Here is a 19,537-nt window from a genome sequence, read left to right as displayed (position 1 = left end):
GATTCTGACCCGGGTTGCACCATCGCTCCTTTGACCTGAGCCGTTAGCCAGTGTTGGGGCCTTGCTAGGTTCTTCCACTGGCAGGGGGGATGGATTATTGGAGTCAGGTATTTCTTTGGTGCCATCTTTATTATTTACAATGTCCGCACATTCCTGTGCCCTGAACACAGTAGAGACAAACAGCAGCCGGCAGTTTTCTTACTCAGAAATGCACGTCTGCCTTTCCAGGGGTCCCTGTCCCTGAAGCAAGTTCTGTCTCTCAGTTTCCTGCGGAGACCAGGCTCACGACTGCTTCTCCTGGCTTCCTGCCTCCCGCACACCAGCCAGCCAATCCCTCAGCCCCTGTGTTTCCAGCTAGCTCCAGGGAAACCCCTCTTGGGCCAGCTTCTTCCCAAAACCACAATTAATTAAATCTGTGTCCCTCCACCCCACACCTGCCTGCCTGTCCCCCGCCCAGCCCCTACCTCTGCCCCTCTGCTCCTCCTGAAGTTCCACTGGCCCTTCCCCCCCCATCCCTCCATCCATGGTGCTGCAGGGAGGGAGTGGGGAGGAGCTTCCAGGGCTCATAGAGCTAAGAGGCCAGACGGCTGGGTAGACAGGAGTCCTCCAGGCCATAGGGGCTAGGATAACTTGGCTAGAGAAACCCATTTTTCCATGCCCAGTGGGCTGTTCCCCCTCATGTCTCAGTGTCACTGTCTGACCCAGGATCCCCAGAGTCCTCCTGGACCATAGAGAACAGTGGCAAACAGGCTGCACAATTCCTGGGGCAGTGATGAGATCGGCTTGTCTACTTAGGCACCGACCTCTAGATTTTCCGGAGGGTGCTCAACCCCTCCCCACTCCATCCTATGCCCCACCCCCCACTCCACCCCTTCTCACCCCCTCCCCCAGGGTGCTCCATATTCAACTGCTGTCTCCCCGTAATGGGGGGGGGGCAGGATCTAAAGGGCGGGTCTCGTGCCCCTGCACCCAGCCTCGGGGCCACCGCACCCTCCCGGCCCCATGCTACCTGCGGGGTGTGTGTGTGCTTTTTCCTCCCGCTGCATCGGCCCCTCCTCACGGCATGTTCTGACTCTGTCCCTGGTGGGCAGGAGCCCAGGGAGGAGCAGGAAGAAGACGCCTTTTAACACCAACCCCTCTTGCTGGGGCAGCTGCCTGAGAGAGTCTGGCTGGAAAGGCCGCTTCCGCTCCCTACCTGGGCTCGGGTGCCAAACTCTGGCAGCTGAGCCCAGGTCGGGAGGAGAAATCACCTCCCCAGCCAGGCTTTCTTGGGCAGCTGCCGCGCACGGATGCAGAGCAGTGTCTCGGCGGCTAGCCTGGCAGGGGCTGGTGCCGGCCCTTCCACTGGTAGCATCTGGGCCATGCATCGCCCAGGCCCGCCCCACCCATCGCCTTCGGCATGCCACGAAACAGCGGATGGTGGCGGGTGGGAGGCTCTGGAGGGGATGCTGATGAGCTGATTGGCGGGGCGGCTGAGGGGCGGGGGAAAAGGAGTCGCCCTCCCAGTGGGTGATCAGCATTTTTTTCTAGGGCAATGAGATCGGCTTCTCTGCCTCGCTCACTGAATGCTCTCTATGGTTTGACAGTCCTGAGGCTGCACAGAGTTGAGACCTGAAGCAACCTCCAGGGTCATACAGACTGTGAGGCTAGAGAGGCTGATCTCAGGACCCCCAGTGGGATATTACACACACACACACCCTGACACCCCACCCTGTGTCTCAGGGACACAGGCGGAGCTGGGATCCTGGCCCCACCCAGAGCCAGGGGCGGATTCTCTCCCCAGGGACGGAGCCCGGCGGGAAAGTGAAGATCGGGGCCTCATCACCAGCATCGATAAATGTCACCTGCCCCTGGTCACAGTCCAGACAAACCCGGATCCTGCTGGGGGCCCGGTACCATGGCAGGGAGGTCTCAGGAGAGGTGAGAGCCCGGAACTGACCCCACCACCGCTCCACAGCCCAGATCCCCCCTTCAGGGCTGAGGCTGATCACCCCCTTCCTCCTCACAGACTCTCTGGCCACCCCCACAGCCCAGCGTTCCCCACCCCCCACCTCCACCTCCCAGCAATGTCTCCCTGCGGTGAATCCCTCACAGCCCAGCACACAGAGAGCAGTGTCAAATCTCTCAGGGTTGTGGGGAAGATCCTGCCGTGTGTATTCCCATCTCACACTCTTCCAGTCCGCAGACAGAATGAGGTCAGGCTGAGCCGTGTCTGGATCCAGAGTCACATTCGCTGTGGGGGAGAGAGAATCAGAGCGTGAGGGGCGGAGCTCGGCCCTGGGGGCAGCTGGGGCCATTTCTCACTCTCCCCAGCAGCCCTGTTCTGGCTGGGACAGGCCTGGATTGCAGGGAGCTGCCTGTGTCCTGGGCACTTGAGACTGAGCAGGGATGTCACTGCACTTCCTCAGCCTGTTTCTCATTTGCTTGCAAAAACTTCAGCTCCCAGCTCCCCCTACTGGGGCTGCTGCATTCCCAGCGGCAAGACACAGCCAGGAAGGGATCAGAAGCTTTTATTGAGGAGGGAACAGAGGAGGCAGGTACCAGTTTAAAAACCCAGAGAGAAACTCCATCCCTTAAGGCAGCCTCCATTCCCAGGCCAGGGAACAGAGAGGAAGGTGCAGCATTGGGGAAGAGCCGCTTAAGACCAGAGTAGGAGGCGGCATTGGGTGGGGTAGCCCCATCCCCAGCCTAGAGAGAAAGGAGGAGCTGCCAGCATCAGAGGGGGAGAATCTCCCCAATCCAGGACGCAGGGAGCAGCCCCAATGGGAGAGCCCAGCCCTGCCCAAAGGAAAGGCCAGATGTTGGAGAAGCGCGATGGGGAGTCTCTGGGTAAAGCAGAGGGGTGTGTCAGGCCTCAGGGCAGGGAGCTCTGTTCGGGTGCTGCTCAGGGAGAGTGTTTCAGTTCAGCAGCCTGGGCTGGGCATGAACTCAGCACTCAGGTTGGTGTCAGGATTATTTGTAAAAAGAACAAGAGGACTTGTGGCATCTTAGAGACTAACAAATTTATTTAAGCATAAGCTTTCGTGGGCTACAACCCGCTTCGTCGGATGCACGCATGAAGTGGGCTGTAGCCCACAAAAGCTTATGCTCAAATAAATTGGTTAGTCTCTAAGGTGCCACAAGTCCTCTTGTTCTTTTTGCGGATACAGACTAACACGGCTGCTCCTCTGAAACCAGGATTATTTGTGTGATGTCGGCTTGGGATCCCCCCAGGTGTTCTGGAACCTTGGTAGAAGTTGGGGGGGGGACAAAGGGCCCATTGCCTGCGGTCCCGCCCACTCCGTGTCCCTGCCCCATGACTCCTCTTCCCACCGAGGCCCTGACCCCTCGCCATGCTGGGAGCCTTGGCCACTGTGGGGAGCCCCTGACCCTCCACCTGCCCTGGGCTGGTGTCTGGGGGGCCTGGGAGCAGCCCCCGGCCCATGTTTCCACTCCCCAGAGCGCACCACCCCAGGGCAGGTGGAGGGTGCAGGGTTCCCCAGGGCCGCTCGAGCGCCCTGGGTGACAGCTGGGCTCTGGGCCTCGCGGGAAGGGGAGCAGGGCTGGGGTCTGAGAGGGGCCAGTGCCAGAAAGAGGCTGCAGTCTCACCCTGTCTGTGTGCTCCAAGTGGTTCCCCTCTTTTTGTCTCCAGTTCAGACGGCAGAGTGTCTGCAGGGGGAAAGGAGAAGAGGGGGGAGATTTCAGGCTTTCATATTTACAACAGCGTCCCCACTCTGAACTCCTAGAACTGTGTTTTCATCGTGACAGAGAGACAGGCAGAGAGACACTCAGGTATTTAATATAAAAAGGTCTGAAACCATGGGTCTTGCCCAGGGTGCAGAGTGTCAGAGGCCCAGCTTTACACGGCCCACGGCCCTCTATCCCTCATCCAACCCCCTCCCTCTTCCGCCCGCCCTCACCACCCTCACCCCATTCCCGGCCCTCTCAGGACCCTGCCTTGTGCCCGCAGCTGCTGGGGAGGAGGCTCTGGTGCTGGAGGGATCCCTCACCGTGGGGGGGCGCCTTCTCGTTCCCTACCGCCCATTTGGCCCAGACTAGCTGCATACGGGACCAGAGCTGGGCTGGGTCCAGGTGTAACAATTGATCTTTAATTTTGGGTGCCGGCCTTTAGGCACCTGGGGCCTGGTTCTCAGAGGGGCTGGTCTCCTGCGGCTCCCACTGACTCCACCTGCAGCTGTGGAGGCTACACGGCTCTGGCGCACCTGCCCTGCAGCTCTCCAGCTGGGAGAGGGAAACTCGGGTGCCCCAACTTAGGCCATTTTCCTGAATTTGGGACTGAGTGTTGAATGTTGTGACCAGTGGTGAGCTGGAGCCGGTTCGCACCGGTTGGCTAGAACCGGTTGTTAAATTTAGAAGCCCTTTTAGAACCGGTTGTTCCGCGAGGGCGAACTGGTTCTAAACGGGCTTCTAAATTTAACAACTGGCCCAAAGTGGCGCCTTAGGCGCCGACTCCATGGGTGCTCCAGCCCTGGAGCACCCACGGGGAAAATTTGGTGGGTGCAGAGCCCCCACCGGCAGCTCCCTGCCCCATCCCCGGCCCCAGCTCACCTCCGCCTCCGCCTCCTCCCCTGAACGCGCCGCCCCGCTCTGCTTCTCCGCGCCCCCCGCCCCCCGCTTCCCACGATTCAGCTGTTCGGTGGGAAGCCAGGCCAGGCTGAGAAGCAAGCGGCGGCTTCCTGCTCAGGCCCAGGGAGGCAGAGCGGAGGTGAGCTGGGGCGGGGGAGCGCAAGGAGGGCCGCCCGTGCCGCAGCAGGTAACCAGGGGTGGGGAGGGCGCAGGGGAACTGCTCCCTGCCCCAGCTCGCCTCCGCCACCCTCGGCCTGAGCAGGAAGCTGCGGCCTGCTTCTCAGCCCTCCCCGGCTTCCCGCTGAACAGCTGATTCGCGGGAAGGGGGGCGTGCGGAGAAGCAGAGCAGGATGATTGGTTCAGGGGAGGAGGCGGAGCGGAGGCGAGCTGAGGCCGGGCGCAGGGTGGGGAGCTGCCGGTGGGGGCTCTGCACCCACCAAATTTTCCCCGTGGGTGCTCCAGCCCCGGAGCACCCAGAGAGTCAGCGCCTAAGGCGCCACTTTTGATGTGATCAGTGGGGGGAGCGGCAGCTCCCCCTGCTCCCCCCCAGCTACGCTCCCCAGCCCCTAGAGCCAAAGGGACCTGCTGGATGCTTCCTGGGAGCTGCCCCAGGTAAGCACCGCTGGGAATCCCCACCTCGCCCCCCAGCAGGTCCCTCCAGCTCTTAGGGGTGGGGTGGGCACCCACTACGGTGGCCCACGAGACCCTCTTGCCCAGTTCTGGGCGCAGTCAGGGGACAGGGGAGGGGGGTGGATGGGGCAGGAGTCCCGGGGGGCGGGGGTGGGCAACAACCCCCTCATGGAGTGAGGAGGGAACCCGTTGTTAAGATTTTGGCAGCTCATCACTGGTTGTGACCTTTGGTAAATCATGAATTAACGTGAGACATCCTGATGCCTGGGCCCCTGCTACATCCGCTCCATTTGTCTGCTTTCCACGAGTTATTATATTAAGTATTGAGAATTGGTACAAGGGTCATTTCTTATACATAAGTTTGGACAGACTGAGACTGTGCGTTTGTACTGACTGACTTGGCTTTGGCCTGGTGAGCGGTTTACTTGACATAAGGGAAACGTTGCCTTAAGTGTCCTTGTTATTAAGTGATGTGTTCATAAGTTGCTATGTGGGACAAAGAGGTGTTTTGACCACACAATGTGCTTAAAGACAACAGACACCCAAAATGTACCGCCCAGGAGCAGTTGGCAAAGTCCAAAAACCCCCATGTGGAGAAAAGGTCAAAGTTATCTGTGCACATCAGTGTATTGAGTGGTGATGAATGAATCAGAAAAGAGAATAACATGAAAATAGCTTGGACAGCAAAAGCCCTGCCAATTAAAAAGTTCATGCAGGTGCAGTGCATGATTTAGGCAAGACACTTACTCTTCATAACACACAAAGGTGACTGAAAAAGAACTAATAAATACTGTATATAATCTGGATGTGTATAATATGTCGGACATTGTATGGAGTAGTCAGAGCATCAAAGGAGAAATGCATCATGACCCACCTTTGCCCCAGGAGAAGGTAACTGGGCAGTATTTCTTTCAGCATGTCCGTCACTTCTTACTTGAGCAGTAATTGTCATGGCAAGACATACTTTTGGAGCAAATAAGGGGTTGAATTAATCAACCTGAGAGTCTTGGACCCCAAGTGCGTGGCCTTCTCACCCAACAATTTTAAATAGAAGCATCATATAACCCATGGGAACTGAAACAACCACTCAGCCGCCCTCAGAAGAGACGGGAAGATTTCGTCCTGAAAAGATATTGCCACACATGGAGAAGGAAGCCCAGGATACCAGAAGAATGGTCAAACAAGGTAATCAAGGTGATTAATTATGACCCAACTGACCAGCGCCATTCTCTTCCCACAGTCTCAGACGCTTAACCCAGTTTCCCCGCCTAGGTCCCTTCTCGGTACCTTTGAACTTCCTCAGAGTCTCCAATAGCGCAAGCGTTTTCTGGAAGTAACCACGGACCCGCTCTTCCAGTTCAGGAGAAATCTCCTCTGGCTGCTGGAACTTCCCCTTCTCACACCTGGAGAGAAACAATTTCACGTGATTATATTGCATTTAGTGACCGACTACAAGCTTTTGTTAGTGAGTCGCTGCTCTAATGGGCCTGGAGTTAGAATTCCTCAGCTTCTCCCAGCCTCAGAGCAGGTACAGCACAGGCCATGGCCATGAAATGTTCCCCTCAAAGGACCCATAAATGTTCTTCAACTCTGGCCTGGAGAGATCAGCTCTGGGGACAAAAGAGGAATTGAGTCTCCATGGACAATTCACTCCTTGGCCTCCATGCTCTGATGGACAGCAGGTTCCCACGTGAAGTGCTGTAGAAATCGGTCCACTAGGAACTAGACTAAGACACCAACTCCCCTCTCCGCAGCTCATTCCACACAGGTCTCCAGACAGTCCTTAGGTGGGAAAGACTCTTGACCATGGCTGCCCTGGGCTGAATGGTAACCAGGGCCCCCAGCAGCGACAGGCCCATATTCCACCCCCACAATCCTGAGGCAGCCAGTCCCCCAGGGATGTGACATCCTTCGGAAATACTTGAGATCAGTCTTTCCCACTGAATGGAGAATTCCAGAGTCTTCTGTGTAAGGGTGAGAACCTCTGGATAAAGTTGTTCAGAGAGATTTGTATCCAGCATGTGACCTTCCCCACACATTTTGCTATAGAGCCCGGGGGAGATGTGGTGCTAACATAATCTCCAAGCTCTTTCCCAGCACTGTGAAGTGTGAGGGGGAGTGAGAGAAAGCCACATACCTGCTCAAGGTGCTTCTGACATCCTAGAGGAGAGAGAGAGAGAAAAGAATATCAGTCCCCTCTGATACACACAGGGGATCCCAGGGAAGGGATTTAGGAAGTTTGGGGGAAGAGAGACCCTACCCTGGCCCCAGGGCCATAGATTCCCTGAATTAATGGGACTTTTCCTTCTCTCATATCTCTGTGTCTGTGTCTCTGCAAAGAACAATAGTACTTCACATGTCAGCAATGGACACGCTGAGTTACACCAAGATCTCTGACTGCTGGACCCCAGTGCTTATGATTCAGGAGCCCTCCCTTCTCTGTGTGGGGATCTGGGGTGTTTCTCACTCAGTCTCACCTGCAGGAATACACTTGCTGGCTTCTGACACTTCCCCTCCAGCTCACTGATCAGCTCACTGAGATGGGAAATCTCCTCAGAGAATATACTGACATTTTCATTCTGGATCCACACAATCTCCTCGTCCAACTTGTCCAGCTGGCCCAGCAGGAGTCGCTCTTGTTCCTCCAGGAACTGCCGCAATTGCTGAAATTCAGACACAATCTTCTGCCTCTCGGTTTGTGTCTGTATCTGTATGAAAATAGGGAAAGGGCTGGTCAGGGACACGGATGGATCCTGGGGCCCTTTGATGGAAAGCTGAGTGTGCAGGAGGAAGATCTTCTTTGAAAATTCTAAGATCATGTTAGTGCAAGAAATGACCAGACACAGTGGACAGCACTTCACAGGGACATTCAGTTCACTTGGGGAGGATTTCTGTGAAAGCCACAAGGGCTAAACATTAACTCATCAACTGCAATGGAAGCTTAGTGCTTGTCTACACATAGATCTAACCCAGCAATCCATGATCAGGGACGAACACACACAAGCCCACATTCATCAAGGCCACAGGGAAATCTGCCTCCAAACAGACCTCCCACGGCCAGTCCCTGCTGGTTAATAACAACAGGCACCTACCAGATACTCCCAGCTTTTCCCTTCTCCAGTCACTTTTGATTTCAGCAGCTTTTCTCTCTCTTCTCTCAGAGTCTTCAAATGGGCCTGAAGTTTTTCCTGAAGAAACAGAAAGGATTCGGGAGGTTTCATTTTGAGGGTTGAGAGGGGTGTGAACTGAGTGTTTTTCCACCCAAACCCAAGATGACTGTTGGTTCTAATTGCTTTGTGACATCAGGGCCACCAAGGAGATAAAACCTCATTAATGGAGACTGGGAGCGTGTCATATTCAGACTTGTTACCAAATCAGATTCAGTCTCTTTAGTAATGAGAGAGATCTCAGTTATAACCAAGCTTTACTGGTATTTATGAATTGATTAGTGGTACAGCGTATACCAGGGCACTGGAGTCACATGGGGGAGAATCAATAAACCTGTTTTTGAGAAGGTTTAATGAACAAAGTGATACAAATCCCAGAAGCCACCAGGGTTTCAATATGGGCTGGGATTTCAGCCCTGCAGCCCTGGGGACGGCACTGGTTGGGCAGAGCTGGTCTAAGCACCAGGGCAAAGCCCATGAGACGTCGGGAGGCCACTCGTCTGGTTTGAAGCTGCGCGGTTCCAGTTCTGTGGAGCCCTATCCCTGTCCGGCAGGGACCCAGCACTGGACGTGGCTTTGTCTGGTGCAAAAGAAAGAGGAGGAGACTGAGGATGCAGGAGGACACCTCTGAGGGTGGGGGCGGGGCTGGGGGTGGCACCTCTATGCACAATGATGCAGATGGGTGGGCCACTCACAAAGGCGGTGGTGGGGCCCATACAGGGCGACTGATACTGGTGAGGATGGGCCCAGGCAGGCAGGCATGGGGATGTCCCATGCTTTGTGGATGCCTCGGTGACCTCCCTAATTAGACATGATGCAGATTTGTATGAAGAACGGGTTGGGGTTTGCCCCAGTGCTGTCCTGACCCCTTTCCGTGGCAATGCCCCCTGGGCAGGTACCCCACTGTCCCATTCCCTCATAAAGATCCCGGAAGCAGTGGACTCTGGGAGATTTCAAAGGCTGCCTGGTGGGACTCATGGAACCACTCTGGCTGGGCCTTGCCCACGTACACGACAGAACAGGTCAGACTGGCACCGGTCAGCACCTCCCAGGAGTTAATTTTGCTGCTATCCAGTCTAATCCCAGTGGGACTTGGCCTGGACCTGAGCTGTCTGGAGCCCTGTTGTGTGCGGACTGAAGGTGCTCGGGGTCCCACACAGTGTTGAGCCCAGTGATCTCCTCTAGTGCAGGCCGGCAGCATCTGAGTTTAACCCCCCATGGAGCAGCACAGGAATTCAGAATCCCCGTGAGAAATTTAATCTCCCTGCTGGGTCTGGGGCCTTTATCAAGGTACCTTTCCCTGTTAATGGACACACTTCATTGGGGGTGGGACTGACACTAGGGTAGCAGCATGGTCTAGCAGTTAGGGCCCTGGACCTGGTCTAGGAAGACCTCAGTTCTGTTCCCATCTACCGATGACCCTGGGCAACTCTCTGGGCCTCAGGTTTCAGAGTAGCAGCCGAGTTAGTCTGTATTCGCAAAAAGAAAAGGAGGACTTGTGGCACCTTAGAGACTAACCAATTTATTTGAGCATAAGCTTTCGTGAGCTACAGCTCACTTCATCGGATGCATTCAGTGGAAAATACAGTGGGGAGATTTTATATACACAGAGAACATGAAACAATGGGTGTTACCATACAGACTGTAACAAGAGTGATCAGGAAAGGTGAGCTATTACCAGCAGGAGAGCAGGTGAGGGGGACGGACCTTTTGTAGTGATAATCAAGGTGGGCCATTTCCAGCACTTTTCAAGAACAGTAGGAGGTAAATAAACAAGGGGAAATAGTTTGACTTTGTGTAGTGACACATCCACTCCCAGTCTTTTTCAAGCCTAAGTTAATAGTATCCAGTTTGCAAATTAATTCCAATTCAGCAGTCTCTCGTTGGAGTCTGTTTTTGAAGTTTTTTTGTTGAAGAATTGCCACTTTTAGGTCTGTAATCAAGTGACCAAAGAGATTGAAGTGTTCTCCGACTGGTTTTTGAATGTTATAATTCTTGACGTCTGATTTGTGTCCATTTATTCTTTTACGTAGAGACTGTCCAGTTTGGCCAATGTACATGGCAGAGGGGCATTGCTGGCACATGATGGCATATATCACATTGGTAGATGCGCAGGTGAATTGGCCAAACTGGACAGTCTCTACGTAAAAGAATAAATGGACACAAATCAGACGTCAAGAATTTATAACATTCAAAAACCAGTCGGAGAACACTTCAATCTCTTTGGTCATTCAATTAAACAAATCAGTAACAAGAACAGCTTGTAACTTCCCCTTCTCCAGGCTGAGGGCAACATATTCATATAGATCGGTCTGCAGCTCTTCTGAGTCAAGCTTCACTGAGCATTTCACAGCTTCCGTTGTGTTAAAAAAAAATAAAAGCTGGGTTTGCAAAGGATTCAGCATCTCAGAAAAGTTTCCCACATCAGGAGGTGTCTGTAAAGAGTTTTATATTTTTGACTCTGTTGCCAAACTGCCAAATTAGTTATTTTGTTACAGCATCTCCCATACCATGAAGGCTTTACTGAGCTGAATGATGTGTCACACCTGTTCAATGTAACTTTCAGTGAAATTAGCCTGTAATTAAAATCCAAAGTTATTACCCATTAAACTTGACAGCAATTCCCTACCTTGTACTCCTGGGCAGCCTCCTCTATGGGAACCACTGTATGAGCTCTGTGAGTCCGGGACAGATGGCAAACCAGACAGATCGAAGTTTCATCCTCTTTACAGAACAGTTTCAGAGCTTCCTGGTGTTCCCCACACACCCCATCTCCTCCTGCTCCCTTCGCTGCCTCATTTGCCTGTAAACTTAGCCGATTGGCGATTTCTACCATGTTTGCCAGCTGCCTATTGGGCCTGAGGTTTCTCTGTTGCACAGTTTCTCTGCACTGAGGGCAGGAGGTGGCTGTGTCGGGTCCCTCCCAGCACTGGCTGATGCAGGCTAGGCAGAAATTGTGCCCACAGTTTGTAATCACTGGGTCCTTAAAATACTCCAGACAGATGGGACATGTCGCTTCCTCCTGCAGACTTTCCACGGGGTTCTCTGCAGCCATGGCTCCCTCTCGGCAGTGTAACGGGGTAAGAACTAAGAAGTTTCAATTTCCTCCTGAGTTCACACTCTGCCCCGCCTGCAGCAACAACTGGGTGTTTCCCTTCCTGGAACTGATGCACACTGTTCGCTGAATTGGAAGGAGCCCACTGGTAACAATTCAGCTGTGAGGGTTTCGTGACAAATAGTGTTCTGGTCCTGCAGTCAGCCCCCTGTGCTGGTGTGGAAGGTCACCGGGGCTCCACGTGGACATCAGCATCCCCCTGTCCTGATGAGCTTGCAGGAGCAGGGTGGGTCTGTGTGTCTAAGGAGTGATAGTCAGGCTTGGTAGAATTCGTTTTTTAATATAAAATTTTGACAGATGTTTATTTCTAAGCAATTTTTATGCTTATCCATTTAAACTTTCACAAGTGCACAAAAATGTGGGTTTTAAGCATTTTATTCCAATTTTTATCAATTTAAATTTTCACTGGTGGGAAATTTAGGGCGGGATCAGACAGTATTTTAAATATTTAAGGACAGTAGAGACAGATTCAAAAAGTTAAAGCTTCATAACCATGAAAATAGAGATTGTCAACATCACATGTCAAGATATGCAAAGTAAATATTCTTTAATCAATGTCTAATAAGGTCTCATGCAGCATTGTTCTTACTGTGCCTATTGGTAAATTTTAATTATTATCACTGGAAGTATTTTGTCATGGTCTGTGTGTGTAAATCGACATTTGCAGACATCGACTGATAAAGTCTAATCCTTCCAAGTCTAGCGATATGAAATTCACAGGCCAAAACCTTGGTTACACTGGTATCAACATTTCAAAGCCTGATTCTCATGTATACTGAGGCTGCTCTGGCTCAATGTAAAGGAGCCACAGTGTCAACAACACTCATAAGGGGGGAAGGACAGCTCAGCGGTTTGAGCATTAGCCTATTAAACCCCAGGTTGTGAGCTCAATCCTTGAGGGAGCCATTTAGGGATCTGGGGCAGAAATTGGGGACTGGTCCTGCTTTGAGCAGGGGGTTGGACTAGATGATCATAGGTCCCTTCCAACCCTGATATTCTATGATATTTGGTGTGTTTGTTAAAGCCCCAGCTCCTGGAAGCATGTGATGAGGTGAGACTCTTGGCTTTTGTTTCCTAAACAAAGGAAGTTTTCAGTTTTCTTGGTTGCAGAGAAAAAACTATACAAACTGTGATCTGATTGCTGGGGTGGGGATGGGGGCAGAGCCAGAGGATGGCCCAGCATCCATAGGTGCATGCAGCCAGGAGCTGTTTTCAAGCCTGGAGAAAGGTAGCCAGTCACAGTGGATGGTGCTTGGGGAAGAGCAAACAGCAGAGTCGGTGCCCAGTAAGTGGCTTTTATTTTGAGAAGGGAGTTGTTGGGTGTGGGCTGTTAGGGCAGGGAGGGTTGCAGAAAGAAGGCTTGGGGCGGCATGCATGCCTACATGCGGAATAGGGCATTGATGTGCTCTCTCACATCGCGGTAATCGGCCTCAGTGATCTCTTCGAAGGTCTCACGCAGAAGCTGGGCAGTCCGCTTGTGCAGGTTCCTTGGCAGAGCTACTGTGCTCCTTGTCCCAGCAAGGGTAACATACTCGTACCACTGTGCCATGTGGGAGACCATTGCTGCACACATGAAAACCACATAAGGGCCAGGGCGGAAGCCGCATTGTTGCAGAAGATCCTCCCTTGCTTCCCAGGTCACCCTCAGCAGTGAGATATTTTCCAGGATGAACCCAGCCTGTGGAAAATGTGGGGACAGTGTTGAGTATAGGGGCTCCCTGCAGCTGTTGGCTCTCCCCAAGACACAGGACCCCAGAGAACATTACGGCCCTGGAACAATCAGTCTCCCCCCCCGTCCCCCGTCCGTGTGGTTACTCACCATTTCGGGGCTCTTATGGGTTATGTGCACTTGTCCTGGCACAGGCAGTTTGTGCTATTGTATGAACTGTGCTTGTCTTTAAGTTCTGCTGAATCATTGCTCTGTCTAGTGGTAACAATGCTGCCTCTGTAAAATGTTGCATTTTGGCTTCACAGATGCAACCTTGAGATCCCAACTGTTCCTGTTATCAATGGCTGCATGGCTGCACAGCCTCAGGAAGCGGCCGCGAAGAAGCAAGGACCTTCTGCATGAAGTCATGCCACAGTCCCTTACTGAGAATGAAAAAGTACAGATGTGACGGAAAAGCGAAAGGAGGGTCCACCAGGAGACTGCAGATCACCAGGAACAAAGCACGGAGTGGCTCCTAAGCATCATGGAGCACCAAACGGACTTGATGCAGGTGCTCGTAGCACTGCATATGGAGCAGATCTGCGCCCACCCCCACCCCTGCAGCCCTTGTCCCAAAATTCTTTCCCTTGCGCCCCCATGTCACTGCCAACCCACTTTCCCCAACATCTGGTTTCTTATCTCTACCAGCTGCCTCCATCACCTTTACCTTCACCGTCCACCCCTGCAAATTCCAACCCTTGCCCACTGCACTCAACCCCCATCCCCATGCAGTTTAGCCATCCTGAAGTGCACCACACAGACAGGAAGGCTGAATATGATACCAGGACATATGCAAATCTGTGACTGTTCCGTTCCCCACCCCACGCCTCCTCCCACACAGTACAGATGTACCATGTCATGTGTGTTTCTCCAGCAGTTGTGTTTCTTTTCAATAAATGATTTTTTTTGGTTTTGGAAACATTCTCTATTGCATTAATTAAAAGCATGCATAGCCCAGAAAAGCAACAGGCACTGCAAGTCAGTGCATCATACGTAGCAAACACAGATGCCGACTGGCATTGGAACCACTGCACTCCCGTGCAGAGCACCAGACATTACTGGCTTTCAGCATCAAATTGCTGCCTCAAGGCATCCCTAATCCTTGCGGCCCCATGCTGTGCCCCTTTAATAGCCCTGGTCTCTGGCTGTTCAAATTCAGCTTCCCAGCACTGAACCTCAGTGGTCCATGCCAGAGTGAAGCTTGTACCCTCCATGTTATGTTCAGCACGCGGCTATAACTGTAGCGGCCCAGCTTCCCATACAGACCGCGCCAGCGGGCCTTTAAACAGCCAAAAGCACACTCCACATTCATTATGCACTGACTCAACCTATTGTTGAACCGCTCCTTGCTGCTGTCAAGGTTCCCTGTTTATGGTTTCATCAGCCATGGCATTAAAAGGTAAGCAGGGTCTCCGAGGATCACAATAGGCATTTTGACTTCCCCTTCAGTGATCTTCTGGTCTGGGAAGAAAGTCCCAGCTTGCAGCTTTTTGAACAGACCAGCGTTCCGAAAGATGCATGCGCCATGCACCTTTCTGGACCTGCCTGCATTAATGTCTGTGAAACGCCCACAGTGATCCACAAGCGCCTGAAACCATTGAGAATACCCCTTGCGATTAATGTACTTGGAGGCTAGATGGTCTGGTGCCAGAATTGGAATATGCATCCCATCTATCGCCCCTCCACAGTTAGGGCAGCCCACCTGTGCAAAGCCATTCACGTCACGCATGTTGCCCAGAGTCACAGTTCTTCTGAGCAGGATGTGATTAATGGCCCTGCACACTTCCATCAACATGAGTCCAATGATCGACTTGCCCACTCCAAACTGGTTAGTGACTAATCGGTAGCTGTCTGGAGTTGCCAGCTTCCAGACTGCAATCGCCAACCACTTCTCCACCGGCAGGGCAGCTCTCAATCTCGTGTCCTAGCACCGCAGGGTGGGGGCGAGCTCCTCACACAGTCCCATGAAAGTGGCTTTCCTCATCAGAAAGTTCTGCAGCCACTGCTCATCATCCCAGACTTGCAGGATGATGTGATCCCGCCACTCAGTGCTTCTTTCCCGAGCCCAAGAGTGGCATTTCACGGTGGTCAGCATGTCTGTGAATGATGCAAGCAATCTCGTGCCGTATGCGTTATGTGAGTCGACATCATCGTCGGACTCCTGACTGTCACTTTGTAGCTTAAGGAGTAACTCGACTGCCATTCGTGATGTGCTGGCGAGACCCATCAGCATATTCCTCACCAGTTGGGCATCCATTCCCGCAGACCGAAAGGGAAGACAGAGCAGGCAGGACATAACCCATTGAAAGATGGTGCCAAATGTGGAAGGAAGCACAGGGAGCGCTGGCATGTGAAGCGATGCACGACGGGGCATTGGGACAGGACCTATGATGGCCCGTGCACCCCCTCCCACTTCCCACAAGTCTCAGCGTCAGAATGGGAAGAGGTGCTCTGTGGGATAGCTGCCCATAATGCACCGCTCCAAAAGCCGCTGCAAATGTGGCCATGCCACTGCGGTTGGAGCTGAGAGTGTGAACACACGGCAGCGCTTTCCCTGCTGCTGTCTCTGAGGGCGGGTTTAACTCCAGGCGCTCTACCTGTATCTCTTCCGAATTAGGCACTGCCGCGAGAATGTAACTTGGACAGCCAGCATTGTCTGTTACCCCTGTCGTACATGAGGATGGTCATATCGGTGAGTCTGACTGCGATGTTCACAAAGGTGTGAGGCAGAGTCTGGCAGGTGTAAAAAAATATACTAAGCTCACTTCACACATTGTCATGCTGTGTCTCAGCACAGGGCTGATCTTGCTCCAAAGCATCCAGAAGTAGGGAGGGGCGGTTACCAGACATGCTCTGTATTTGTTTACAAAGCTGCATCAGATGTTTTCATTGGGCACATGGCACCTGGCCTGGCCGCTCCCTCTTTACTCACCTGAGAGCTGAGGCCATCAGAGCTTGGAGGGGAGGTAGGGGTTTACAACAGCCCTGTGTCACAGAGTCACAGGCAGGACTCTGGTGCAGCGTGTCTCCCTTCAGGACACCCTTTCATCAGGGCAAAAAGCTTCCTGGGTTTGACACTGGTGTGCTCAGAACCCCTGTTCACACCGAGAGCTCCCTGCAGGGAGTCCACCTGGATGGGACACCTGGGGACAGCTGAGTAATTGGCTGAACAAGAAGTAGGACTGAGTGGAGTTGTAGGCTCTCAAGTTTTACATTGTTTTATTTTTGAATGCAGGTATTTTTTGTCCATAATTCTAAATTTGTAAGTTCAACTTTCACCATAAAGAGATTACTTGCAGTAGGTGAATTGAAAAATTGTTTGTTTTGTTTTTTACAGTGCAAGTATTTGTAATAAAAATATAAAGTGCTCACTGTACACTTTGTATTCTGTAAAAACAATGAGGAGTCCTTGTGACATTTTAGAGATTCACAAATTTATTTGGGCATAAATTTTCATGGGTTATAACCCACTTCACCAGATTCATGGAGTGTATTCTGTGTTGCAATTGAAATCAATATATTTGAAAATGTATAAAACATCCAAAATATTTAAATAAATGGTATTCTATTATTGTTTAACAGCATGATTAATCACAATTAATTTTTTTAATCGCTTGACAGCCCTAGCAGACAGTAATTGTAGAAGTCTCTGTTTACCTATGTCTTGTTACAGATTAACAGTGTAACCAAAGGGTTCCTGTCTAGGACTGTATTTTGTTAATTCCGAAGTCAAAAGGAAATATTAACATTTAGATTAAACTTGGGTGTAATAATGTCATTGTATATCTATCTCTGTAAAGTTTGTGGTAAACTGTCTATGAACGGCTTTATGGATAATTACCTTATGTTAATCCATGTAGTTTTATTACCTGTGATGTTTAGGAAATAGGAGGTTACTTCTAAAACCTATTGTTCACCCAAGGACTGTGTGCTGTCAAGAGGCTGCAAAAATGTCTATATAAACTCCTGGGACCTGATCCTTTTATCTCAGATCTTTTTAAGCTTTATTTGGGGGGGGGGGCGTTGAGTCATAACACTGAGATTTCCAGGCCCATCTGGACCACCCTGATATTGAACATTTGGATATTGGACTAGAACCTTAAGAAATGATTCTGAAAAACACTCTTCTCAATTCTAAAGCACCATCTCTATGGTGAAACTGACCTAAGGACTCTATTCATGTCTCTATGTATAATGATCTTTTAACCAATACTGTCTTTTCTTCTTTTAATAAATCTTAGTTTAGTTAATAAGAATTGGCGGTAAGCCTGTATTTGGGTAAGAGCTGAAGTATTCATTAACTTGGTGGGTGATGTGTTTGATCCTTTGAGACTGGTAAAATGGTTTATATGATGAACAAGATTTTCAGTAATCCCCATTATATTTAATTAGGCTGTCTAGGAGGGAGCCCAAAGCCAGGTTGCTGTACAGCAGGGGCAATCAATAGGCAGACCAGGGGCGAAATCTGGACCATGGATGCTTTTAAATGGACCCCCAGCATCTTTTTATTTACTTCTTATTACTGCGGTTTTTAATGATTACTATTTTCTCTGGAGTCTGGACCTTGACTGTATCTTGAGCAATACATTTTGAACTTGACAAAAAATAATTGACTAACTGTGCTTTAAGGGACCTGTGCTTTGGCCACTGTGTAGCCCGGTAAGGTTTTGCAGAAGCTGTTTTGTTGGTGGCTTGGTGAATTTAAGTACTGGAATAGCCACCAGTTTTGCGGATTGTCGGCCCCATTCTTTGCAGTTTGCCCTAACTGAGCAATCTCAGTGGGTCCCCCTGGAAACACTGGTCACAACTTCATAAATGCCTTGCCTGTGGGAAAAGTTTCATTCAGTGCTCACACCTCATTAAACATCAGAGAATCCACAAAGGTGTGAGAGACTCTAGGAATTGCCTGCAGGAAAAGGTTCAATGCGAGCTCACACATCAGTGACCCGTACAACAGAGGGACCTTAAATGTGGGAGAAGCTTCCTTTGGTGTCCTCCGGAATATCAGGCATCAGCAAATCCGCACAGGGAAGTAACCTGAGATGTTCTCAGTGTGGAAAATGCTCTAAGTGGAACTAACACCATGTGGGACATCAGAGACACCTCCACTCAGCAGGGAAATTCTCTCAGTGCCCCGACTAGGTCATAGTAACAAACCCATTTCCTCATTCCCACACACATCAGGGGTGTTTGCTTCCAAGGATCCAGCTGCTCATCGCTGGGGTGAGGATCCAGCAGCAGCAGAGCATCAGCTGGTCAGTGACCCTCTGGCTCTGCCTGGTTTAAGCAAACCCCAGGCAGAAGAGAAGCCCCCATCGGCCCCTCCTCCCTGCTCCAGCCCTGGCTGCTGAGCTGATGGGCCACAGGTGGGGGAAGGGAGAGAGAGAGAAACTCCTCCAGATGCTCCCTCTGCCTGGCTGAAGTTCCCCCCCACCTTCCCCTCCCAGCCGGGATCCCCCTGCCATGGAGATGAGGAGAAGGACACTTGGGCCCGGCCCCACCTGCACTCTAGACACCTGTCCCCAGCCCCATCTTCCACCAGCCCCTGGGCTGGGCTCCCCCACTTACCTGAAGTTGTTCCCTGCAGGGGGAGTGTCCCTGGGGGCTGGTACCTCCTCCCCTCCTGAATCCCCCAGGGCACTGGGCTCTGGGGGAGAAAATATTCAGAGACTAGGAGGATGGGTTCCGGGGAGGACACTGGGGATGGAATGGTTGGGTCTGGTGAAGCTGGGAAGCAGGGGGAGCTGGGTGCTGGGGTATCGAGTGTTTGGGGATCATGGGATAAGTGCAGAGGGAGAGCACAGGGGTAGAGAGGTGCTGCCTCTCCTCACTCACCCCCTCTGCCCCTTCTCCCTGCCCCATCTGCATTCAGACAGCGCCACTGAGCGGGGCTGATTCCCACAGGACCCTTTGTGGCAGGCCTGGAGATCCCACCTCTGCCTCCACAGCATCAGCCTCAGTGGTTTCTCTGTGGTAGGAAATGTGGTTTATTAGCCTTATTGGTTTACTGGTTTATGTGGCTGATTAGCCAGCCCGTCTCTGTGATCCTCCCCCAGGTTTCCTGGTGCAAACTATGTGACACTGGCAGACCAGATGCACCAGCTCATGCCAGAGCCCTAGGCCAGTTCACTTGTATATTAGGCTACATTAAAGTGATTTGGTGTTTAAACTTCATGACAAGTAATGGGATGTTACTTGCATTGATTTCACTTATCTTTATCCTCTTATAATGTAGTAGTGAACATTTCCATTGTGTATACCCCTGTAACTAAATTTCCCATCCAACGAGAAAGAAGCCTTGTGGAATGCAAGTGAAGAACGTTAACAGAAAAGTGCTAATTTCAAAGCAAG

At 51.6% G+C, this 19,537-nt stretch overlaps 1 protein-coding gene across 1 annotated transcript; it reads right to left on the bottom strand.

The window, feature by feature from the left end:
* Positions 1–1,507: 1,507 nt before the first annotated feature.
* LOC141998535 (zinc finger protein RFP-like) lies at positions 1,508–11,421 on the bottom strand. The gene is made up of 7 exons (XM_074971397.1): positions 10,993–11,421; positions 8,289–8,384; positions 7,674–7,904; positions 7,334–7,356; positions 6,484–6,599; positions 3,589–3,648; positions 1,508–2,233 (listed from the first exon to the last, which is right to left on the bottom strand). The coding sequence occupies exons 1-7, from the start codon at positions 11,416–11,418 to the stop codon at positions 1,719–1,721; spliced, it is 1,467 nt and encodes a 488-aa protein (XP_074827498.1). The 5' UTR covers positions 11,419–11,421; the 3' UTR covers positions 1,508–1,718.
* Positions 11,422–19,537: the final 8,116 nt, after the last annotated feature.

Source organism: Natator depressus, chromosome 14, assembly GCF_965152275.1.
Source record: "Natator depressus isolate rNatDep1 chromosome 14, rNatDep2.hap1, whole genome shotgun sequence".
In the NCBI taxonomy this organism is placed as follows: domain Eukaryota; kingdom Metazoa; phylum Chordata; order Testudines; family Cheloniidae; genus Natator; species Natator depressus.
The sequence above is the reverse complement of the archived record's forward strand: the minus strand, read 5'-3'. Positions and strand labels throughout refer to the sequence as shown.